Source organism: Phycodurus eques, chromosome 5, assembly GCF_024500275.1.
Source record: "Phycodurus eques isolate BA_2022a chromosome 5, UOR_Pequ_1.1, whole genome shotgun sequence".
Lineage (NCBI taxonomy): Eukaryota > Metazoa > Chordata > Actinopteri > Syngnathiformes > Syngnathidae > Phycodurus > Phycodurus eques.
This window is the reverse complement of record NC_084529.1, coordinates 27,810,476-27,821,067: the sequence shown is the minus strand read 5'-3', so window position 1 is coordinate 27,821,067 and position 10,592 is coordinate 27,810,476. Positions and strand designations below refer to the sequence as shown.

Below are 10,592 nucleotides of genomic sequence, written 5' to 3'. Positions count from 1 at the left end.
TTGGAAGGAATAGCCACTGTTTTATCTATTTCATTCGTGTATTAAGATGCACAGAAATGATATTGAGTGCAAGACCAGCCTCTATGGATGCTTGGTGCATTAACCTACATTCATCTTACATTAACCTACATTTATAGTTGTTACTTCGCTTGCTCTATTGCACACACCTAAAAGGATCCTCATAGTGCATGCATAATAAGAATGTTTTTTTGGGTGATTGATATTTGAAAGCAAGCACATTAAAAACATGGTCTTGTGCTGACATGAGAAAGGTTAGGAAATATTTAAAGAAAACAATAACATGGGAAAAGTAGGTGCTTAGTCATGATTGAATTCTACTTATTATACTGCTCTGAATGATTCATGTCAAGAGGCAAACTTTGACAGTATTTATTTGAAAAGTGCAGCATGTACAGGCTGGTGACTAGCCCATGGTGTACCCCGTCTCTCCCCCTAGGTCAGCTCGGATAAGCTCCAGCTCACCAGTGACCCTAATGAGGACAAACTCTATAGAAAATGAATGGAAAAGAAACAATTAGGCAGTTCGGTGAAAAACCGGTTAGCACGTCTGCCTCACAGTTCTGAGGACCTGGGTTCAAATCCCGGCCCCGCCTGTGTGGAGTTTGCATGTTTTCTCCAGGCAATCCGGTTTCCTCCCACATCCCCAAAATCATGCATGGTAGGTTGATTGAAGACTCCAAATTGCCCATAGCTGTGAATGTGAGTGTGAATGCTAATTTGTTTCTATTTAAAAAAAAATTCGGGAAAAATGGCTAAATAAATGTAGCAAATATTAGAAGACTCTTGACAACATTAACAATATGTTGAATTGTTATACAATATATTTCTTAAATTATTCATTACTAAGATCCAAAGACGAGTTTCATTGACATTGAACCGGAAGTCTTCGTCAGAGTTGAAAGTTCATCGACATCCCCCACCACTACGTCACTCGACGCTAGCCTCTACCGAAGCTTAGCTGTATCATTTCTATGAAAATGTCCGATACTGAGGACGCAATAATGACTGTTCCGTGTGTAGTTGTCACTAGCAGTGACAGCACTGTTAAAGAGGAAGAAATGATAACACGTAAGTGTTGCTAATACTGTTACCTTTAGAACTGTAGATATGATGTCAAACATGCTAATGCTAGGGAATAAGTTTACGTTTCTCGGGCATTTGCAAATATTGTACACATATTACACATATTGAACTTGTAAATAGAGATGTAAAGGTATTAAAGTGGTGTAATTTGGAGCTAGTCGCGTTAAACTCGAAGCAGCTTCGTCAAATAGACACTCAGGTTTGTTGTACGGGTGACTTAGGAGAATTTTTTTTTTTTTTTTTTTTTTTTTAAATGTACGTATATGTGTCACAGAAATTCTCGGTTCGAAGACGTTGCCAGAAGCGACCAAAAGAGAACAAACAGTCGTGTGGTATCCTTGGACCATCAACAACAAGTATTATACAGCAGATGTCAGGCTATGTGTTGTACCCAGCACTTTTCAAATGTCGTCAGAGATTGCACAGTCCATGCAAGCTTTCATTGCTTATTTTGATAGTACAAAGGTATGGAACTTTATGATATTGTATACTGGAATTCAAAACGGTTTAACCACTGATATGTTAAAATGTGTTGTAATGTATGTTATGCAGAAAGATGGTCTGGAAAAGCTCCATTCATGGATATCAGTGGTGGAAGACATTGCTCCAGAGGTGCTCATTCTAGTGTGTGATAGAGTTTGTGAAGATGGTATGTTTTCTCCATATTGCTGCACTCTGAACTTGTTACTGCATACCATATGACATTATATGGCTTGTTTAACTGGATTTAATTTCAAGGTGTTACCAGGCTTGAAGCACAGCAGTGGTGTTTGTCTCACAGCTTTGAGCTGGTGGAGCTCAATCCTCAGGAGTTGCCTGATGAAGATGGTGAGGGACTTCAGACATCAATTTTCTACCTGCATGATCAAATTTTATTCAATACATGTATCACAATGTATGTAACGTACCCATTCATGTGCAGATTTGTGCACGTTTGATGCACAGATCTGTGATTTGTCAATATATTTGTTCAGTCTAGACTACGGTGACTCACCTTTTTGAAAGTGAGAGCAGCTTCTTAGGTACTTAATACGAAGGACTACCAGTTTGACACTCACGTCTGAAACGATAAAAAAAATACTCAAAATTATTGTGTAAATCCTCGTTTCATCGACATTGCGAACCCCCTAGCTAAACAAGTTTCACTTTTTGAATTGAACAGGTTTTTCACGATATTACAATCTCTTGAGATGCACCTGTATTTAATGGTTTACCAGTCTATCACACAGTTACTCTTCGTCTGTTAGACTGATTTTATCACGTAATATCTTAACACCTGTATATTCATATATTACATTTTCCCGTTCTAATAAAAACTTGCATTTGTGTAGCACATTTCAAGGGTCATAAATTAGTTATTTCCATCTCTATATCCATTTTACGACAGTCTCCAAAACTGAGCAATGAGCATTATTGTCTTTGTAATGAAACATTTTTGCTAGAGCTCTTGAATTGACTCTCCTTCATACAGTTGTCTCTAATTTTGTGACTGTAGAGTGTTTGCCATTTGTCTTTTTTTCAGATGACTTTCCAGAATCCACAGGAGTAAAAAGAATTGTCCAGGCTCTCAATGCTAATGTGTGGACCAGCGTGGAGATGAAAGATGGTCAGATACACATAACTATCCCAATGTCTTTTCTATTTATTTGCCTGTAAAGTATATAATACTGTTCTTTTCCTGTCTCATAACAGGGAACAGTCAGAGCTTTGGACTAATGAGTAGTTTGGTGGCTGCTCGACACAACAACCCTCGCAGCTGTCAGGATCCGCAAGTCAGTGCCACCTTAGCTTATTTCGATTTTTCTCACATTGTTTTTCTAAAGTTTGAAACGATTACTTTATATTTCTGTTAGTCTTCTAGTCTGCCAGCAGAGGGCACACTTGCTAACGAAGTGGCTCGTCGTACAGAGAGAGCCAGCTCACAAGAGAACACAGTTGTTGGTGAGAAAACGGATGTTTAGAATGGATATTACGTTTGAATACATACTCAATATTATGAATAGAGTAAATTATATAGAGTACTGTGCAAATGTCTTAGGCCACCACTCGCTTTGTTTTTCATACAGAACCCTTTTTCACAGCATTTGGTTTGACATTGTAAAACAGTAAATAGGACAAACAATAGAATACGAATGTCCCTCAGTAGTGGGATGGTGCATGAGACTAGGAAGAAGAAAAATATTGGTGAGAATAAACCTGCTTATACAGCAGGGGTGTCAAAATCATTTTTGTCACGGGCCACATTGGTATGGTTTCTCTCGGAGGGCTGTTTTGACAAACTACACAGTACTAAAATGTTTCATCCCCTCATTATATAGTATTACAAAACAAATAGCTGGATAACTAGATTTGAAATCTGAAGTCAAGGATAATAGTATATTCAATTGTTCAAGTTACTGTAAAAAGGGCTTTGTTGACCAAGAAATGCTTACAATACCCCAGCGTTATTATTTATTACATAGGATGATTTGAAATTTTTGTACAAATCTAGCAAGAACCATGGAAGTTGATGTAAATTATTTACTTTCGCGGGCTGCATAAAATGAAGTAGCCTGCCAGATGTGGCCCCCAGGCCTTGAGTTTGACACCTGTATTATAGAGTAATGTACAGTTGTGCCTTGAGATACAAGTGACCCAATTTCTGACTTCTGAGAGATACAAGTTTTTACTTGTGTGCAAAGATTTGAGACACGAGTGCTGTATGGTGGCAGTAAACTCAACTCACTTCACAACAAGCAGTAGTTTGGAATAGTGAACAAATATTCAAAAGAGAGGTTTCAAGCTGTTTAATGCCCACTCTTAAGGTTTACTGTCAAACTAAACATACAAGAGAAATATGTGTATTTGAAATAACCTTTGCCTTCAAGTCTGCTAGCTTAATGCTAACACATAATGGCAAATGCCATAGACAGCCTAACAGAGAGCATCGATGTGGTGGTGTTAACGCTTTAAGCAATGTATATTTGAACACAAACGGAAGAGAACAACAAATGTAATGGAGGCCTAAAAGGTTTGCTCAGTACTGTACTGTATATATTTTCAATCTCGATCTTTTCAGATGCAATGACAAATATGGACATTCAGGAGCTGGCGAATCTCACAGCTGGAGATGCAGACATGGATAACTTTGAACGCCTCTTCACCAAATTAAAAGAAATGAAAGGTAAAATAATCAAAACGCATTTTCAACTTTAAGGGACGTTATCTGTGTAAAGTATCAAATATGATAATAGTATGTCTTTTCCACTGACAACTCGCAGACAAAGCTTCGTCATTACCTCACGAACAGAGAAAAGTTCATGCAGAGAAGGTAAACAATTGCTTGACCTACAGTAATGCCTAGATCAGACTACAAGACAATTCTGGTCTTTCACGATTGCGCTATGTCCTACTACTTCCATAAAATCTTACCGTATCTCAGTCAGACAGTGGCGACACTACACTCGATGTATTCCGATGCCACTGTATCCCGTCTTTTATGATCACTGGGCTTTATCTTGTCAAATCAGACACTGTTAACGTGACCGGGTACACCCGTTATCATGGCAACACCAATTGATTGCGCCAATGTATTGTTGGGGCGGGGGCGTGGGGGTTGACGAAATGAGGGAAAACCTATGGTGGTTGTCACCGGTGCTCGGGAGAGGATGTTCATTCAAGGATTGCTTGAGGTATGTTCACATATTTTTAATACAATACGGCTTGCAAGCAGGCAACAAAGCGTTATACAGACCCTTTCCAACAAATTAGAATATCATGGAAAAGTTTATTTACATAATTCCATTGAAAAAGTTAAACTTTCATGCAACCCCAATTCCAATGAAGTTGGGACGTTGTATTAAACATAAATAAAAACAGAATACAATGATTTGAAAATCATGTTCATCCTATATTTAATTGAATACACTACAAAGACAAGATATTTAATGTTCAAACTGATAAACTTTTTTTTTTTAGCAAATAATCATGAACTTAGAATTTTATGGCTGCAACACATTCCAAAAAAACTGGGACAGGTGGCAAAAAAGACTGAGAAAGTTGAAAAATGATCATCAAACACCTGTTTGGAACATCCCACAGGTGAACAGGCTCATTGGGAACAGGTGGGCGCCATGATTGGGTATAAAAGAAGCTTCCCTGAATTGCTCAGCCATTCACAAGCACAGATGGGGCGAGGTTCACCTCTTTGTGAACAAGTGCGTGAGAAAATAGTGGAACAGTTTAAGGACAATGTTCCTCAACGTACAATTGCAAGGAATTTAGGGATTTCATCATCTGCGGTCCATAATACCATCAAAAGGTTCAGAGAATCTGGAGAAATCACTGCATTTAAGTGGCAAGGCCGAAAACCAACATTGAATGCCCGTGACCTTCGATCCCTCAGGTGGCACTGCATCAAAAACTGACATCAACGTATAAAGGATATCACTACATGGGCTGTTTTTATTTATGTTTAACACAATGTCCCAACTTCATTGGGTTGTAGATTATAGATTCAGGACACACAATTTAAACAATTTCAAGTATTAATTTTTTTATTTGTACATAATTTGGGCTTCCAGCTCATAAAACCCACGAAATGAAGAATTAAAAAAATTAGAATACTGTGAAGAAATCAGCCCAAATTTTGCAGGCCATAAATGTTTTAAACTGAGTGTCAAGACACTAATCATCTACTAAACTCAAAGCACCTGCACAGGTTTCCCCAGGTGTCATTAAATTGCTTCAGTTTGGTTCAATTGTCTCAGTTGGGTTCAATATGGGGAAGACTGCAGACTTGACAACTGGCCAGAAGACCATCATTGATACCCTCCATTGGATGGGTAAGCCATAAAAGTTCATAGCTAAGGAAGCTGGCTGTTCACAGAGTGTTGTGTCCAAGCATATCAATGGAAAGTCCAGTGGAAGGACCACATGTGGCAGGAGAAGATGCACCAGCAAAAGAGTTGACCGTGGGCTTCAGCAGATTATCAAACAAAGAAAAGTCAAGAATCTAGGAGAGATCCAGAAAGAGTGGAATGAGGCGGGAGTCACAGCTTCACAAACCACCACATTCAGACTCACCCGGAAGATGGGCTACAACTGTCAGGTTCCTCGGGTCAAGCCACTTCTGAGCCTGAGCCAACATAGGAAGCGTCTCAAATGGTCCAAGGAGAAGAAGGACTGGACTGTTGGCCAGTGGTCCGAGGTAAAGTAAAGTCTGCCTTTCATTCGGGAATCAAGGTCCAAAGGTTTGGAGGAAGACTGGTGAAAAACAGAACCCAAGCTGCTTGAGGTCCAGTGTGAAATATTCACAGTCAGTCATGATTTGGGGTGCAATGTCCAGTGCAGGTGTTGGTAGACTCTGCTTTCTTAAATCCAAGGTCACCGCAACAGTCTACCAGAATGTTTTAGAGGACTTGATGATTCCTTTTGCTGAGGAGCTGTATGAAGATGCAGATTTCAAATTTTTGGAATGGGTCTGTATTTCCTAGCAAGCTAGCACTAATGGTTGTACGTAAACAAAATATGTTGGGTCCGATCTGAGAAATCGCCCGTGATAGCTAATCGGGCCAATATCGGGCCTAAAATCCTGTAATCTGATCTAGGCATAAGAGTCACATAAAGTCCCCTCCAAAAGGACTGCAACAGCAAGGTAAATTCCTTTGTTTTTGTTGTATACTGAAGACATTTGGGTTTCAGATCAAAATATGAATGTGAGACAAAAGTTCAGATTTCCAACTTTTATTTCAATGTATATACACGTAGATGTGTTAACTCAGGACAGAGCACCTTTTGTTTGAAACCACCCACTTTTCAAATGAGCGAAGGTATTGGAACATGTGACTGATGGGTGTTTCTAGTTTCTCAGGTGTTGTTGCCTTTTAGATTGATTGCTTAAACATTAGTGCTCGTTTTTGGCTTTGGGTTTCACCTGTGAAAACTGCATTTGCCGTTCAGCAAACATGAAGACCAGAGAGCTGTCTATGGGAGAAAAGCAAGCCATTTTGCAGCTGAGAGAAGAGGGAAAATCTATCAGAGCTATTGCACAAACATTGGGCATAGCCAATACAACAATTTGGAATGTCCTGAAAAAGAGAGAAACTACTGGTGAACTGAGCAAGAGACATCGAACCGATCGGCCAAGGGTATCAACAGCAGTTGACAGAAACATTGTGAGAACTGTGAAGAAACACCCAAAGACAACAGTCAGTGACATCACTGCCAACCTCCACAGGGCAGGGGTGAAGGTATCAGAGTTCACTGTTTGAAGAAGACTGAGAGAAGAAATATACAGGCCATATCACAAGATGCAAACCACTCATCAGCAAAAAGAATCGGAAGGCCAGATTGGATTTTGCAAAGTACAGAGATGAGCCACAAAAGTTTTGGAACAAATTTTTATGGACTGATGAGAAAAAGATTAATCTCTCCCAAAGTGATGGAAAGGCCAAAGTATGTAGGGAAAAAAGGATCTGCTTGTCAGCCAAAACACACAAGCTGTCATGATTTGGGCTTGTATGGCTGCTTCTGGAACGGCCTCACTCATCTTTATTGTTGATGTAACACATGATGGTAGCAGCAGGATGAATTCTGAAGTCTACCAAATAATTTTGTCTGGCAATTTACAGAAAAATGCATCCAAACTCATCGGGAGAAGCTTCATCATGCAACAAGACAACGACCCAAAACACACTGCCAACACAACAAAAGACTTCATCGGGGGGGAAAAGTGGAAGGTCTGGGCAAGTCAATCACCGGACCTTAACACAATGGAGCATGCATTTTACCTCCCGAAGAGGAGACTGAAGGGAGAAACCCCCAGAAACAAACTAAACTGAAAGAGGCTGCAGCAAAGGCATGGAAAAGCATTTCAACTGAAGAATGCAACAGTTTGGTGAAGTCAATGGGTTGTAGGCTTGATGCAGTTATTGCAATAAGGGTTATGCCACCATATATTAAATGTTATTCACTAAGTTAATTTAATAATGTCTGTTTGAATACTTTTGCGGCGGCACGGTGGACGACTGGTTAGAGAGTCAGCCTCACAGTTCTGAGGACCCGGGTTCAATCCCCGCCCCCGCCTGTGTGGAGTTTGCATGTTCTCCCCGTGCCTGCGTGGGTTTTCTCCGGGCACTCCGGTTTCCTCCCACATCCCAAAAACATGCATTAATTGAAGACTCTAAATTGCCCGTAGGTGTGACTGTGCGTGCGAATGGTTGTTAGTTTGTATGTGCCCTGCGATTGGCTGGCAACCAGTTCAGGGTGTACCACGCCTCCTGCTCGATGACAGCTGGGATAGGCTCCAGCACGCCCACGACCCTACTGAGGAGAAGCGGCTCAGAAAATGGATGGATGGATGGATGGATGAATACTTTTGCTTTGAATACTTTAAAAGTGGGTGGCTTCAAACAAAAGGTGCTCTGTCCTGGGTTAACACATCTAGATGTAAATGCCATGAAATGAAAGCTGGAATTCAGAACTTTTGTTTTGTATTCACCTTTTGATCTGAAACCCAAATGTCTTCAGTATACAACAAAAACAAAGGAATTGACCTTGCTGTTCCAATACTTTTGGAGGGGACTGTAGTAATCTATATTAATCACAAGTATACGTCTAAACCTGCATTCCAGGTAGCAAAAGCCTTTTGGATGGCCATTGGCGGTGATGATGATGAGATAGACGGGTTGTCGTCAGGTGAGGAGAGCTAACGGAAGTGATCTGTGACCCCGTCAACATGTCTCCTACCTTTCCTGGCTTTTGCGCAAGGTCCAGCGCCCCCTCAAATGGCTGCTTGCACTAGCAAAGTGGACATGCTCATGGACGTACTGTACTGTACTGTTCTGTAGGCAGGTTTGGCTCCTTCAAAATGGCATTACTGGTTTAGTAGAAAAGAGGCAATACCTGGGTCGGACTCAGTCGTTACACATGGGGCCTCCTCAGTGATATTCAACAAATGATAAAGACGGAACATTAGATTTATGCATTTCGCATTGGGGTACAATGTCACATATATTACTAAGTGACATAATGTGCCTTATTTTAAGATTAACTGTCATACAAACAAACAAATGGACATTCTGTCAAGTCACAATAGATGAACTGTCGAACAATGACCGGTCTGTAATGTCATAAAGACTTTTTGTCTTTAGCATGTGTGAATGGCTCTTTTCATTTGTTATACTGACCACAAGGCTGTTGCACTGTGGGTAAAGTCACATGTAAATACAGTACACTTACGCAGTGTTTCCCAGCCGGTATTGAGTAAATGCACATATTTTATATTAGAAAAATCTCATGACACACCACCAAACAAAAATTTCATAAAAAGTAGGGCTGGGCGATTAATTGAATTTAATCATGAATTTGGTTTCTTATGATCATAAAAAAAATTTAAACAGAAGAAAAATGATTGTACTGAACGGTGCGGTGTGTGTCTGCAAGTTCCTGCATTGTAAAAGCAAACTGAAGGCGCCTATGTTGCTTGCAGGAAGCGTGTAACTTATGTTATTGTGGCCTCCCTGAGCGTGGTTAAGCTAGTTATTAACACCCCAGTTAGAGTTCACTGTCAAACTAAACATACAACAAAAACAATTACACTCAATTGTATATTTAAATACAACAAATATTTTGTTTTGAAACATCTCCAGCTTATTGGTAACACTCAAGCAAAAGTTAGAAGTACAAGTTACAGGAGGGATTTACTGTACCTTCAAATAACTAATATTAACACACACATTCCTTGTGTGTTTTTGACATAATTAGCAAATAAAGATGATTCTGATACACAGTGCTGTGAAAAAGTTCTCAAATTCTTATATTTTTGCATAGTTTTCCCACTTTAATGTTTAAGATCATCACACAAATGTAAATATCAGACACAACTAACCCAAGTGAACCTAAAATGCTGTTTTTAAATGGTGATTTTATTTATTAAGGAAATAAAATCCATTCAAAGTTACCTGGCCCTGTGTAAACCTAATAACTGGTTGGGCCATCCTCAGCAGCAACAACTGAAATCAAGCATTTTCTAGAACTAGCAATGAGTCTTTCACATCTCTGTGGAAATATTTTGGCCCACTCTTCCTTGCATAATTTTTTGAATTCAGCAAACGAGGGTTTTCGAGTATGAACGTTCTTTTTAAGGTCATGCCACTGCATTTCAGTCGGATTCAAGTCTGGACATTGACTAGGCCACTCCAAAACCTTCATTTTTTTCTAAAAGCCATTCAGAAATTGACTTGCTGGTGTGTTTTGGATGGTTTTCCTGCTGTAGAACCCAAGTGCACTTCAGCTTGATGTCACAAACTATGTCTGAACATTCACCTTCAGAATTTTTTGTTGAAGAGCAGAAGTCATGGTTCCATCAATCACAGCATGTCGTCCAGGTCTCGAATTAACAAAGCAGCCCAAGACCATCACACTACCACCACATTTGACTGTTGGTGTGATGTTTTTTCCCGAAATATTTTCCTCCACTTATGCCAGATGTAACGAGACAGACACCT

The 10,592-nt window shown here is 39.8% G+C and overlaps 1 protein-coding gene across 1 annotated transcript; it reads left to right on the top strand.

Annotated features, from left to right (window-relative positions):
* Positions 1-928: 928 nt before the first annotated feature.
* Positions 929-9,242, top strand: aagab (alpha and gamma adaptin binding protein). Its single transcript, XM_061675956.1, has 10 exons — positions 929-1,089; positions 1,379-1,569; positions 1,657-1,753; positions 1,843-1,932; positions 2,627-2,710; positions 2,797-2,876; positions 2,958-3,045; positions 4,163-4,267; positions 4,365-4,414; positions 8,718-9,242. Exons 1-10 carry the CDS (start codon positions 993-995, stop codon positions 8,793-8,795), a joined length of 960 nt encoding a protein of 319 aa, XP_061531940.1. The 5' UTR covers positions 929-992; the 3' UTR covers positions 8,796-9,242.
* Positions 9,243-10,592: the final 1,350 nt, after the last annotated feature.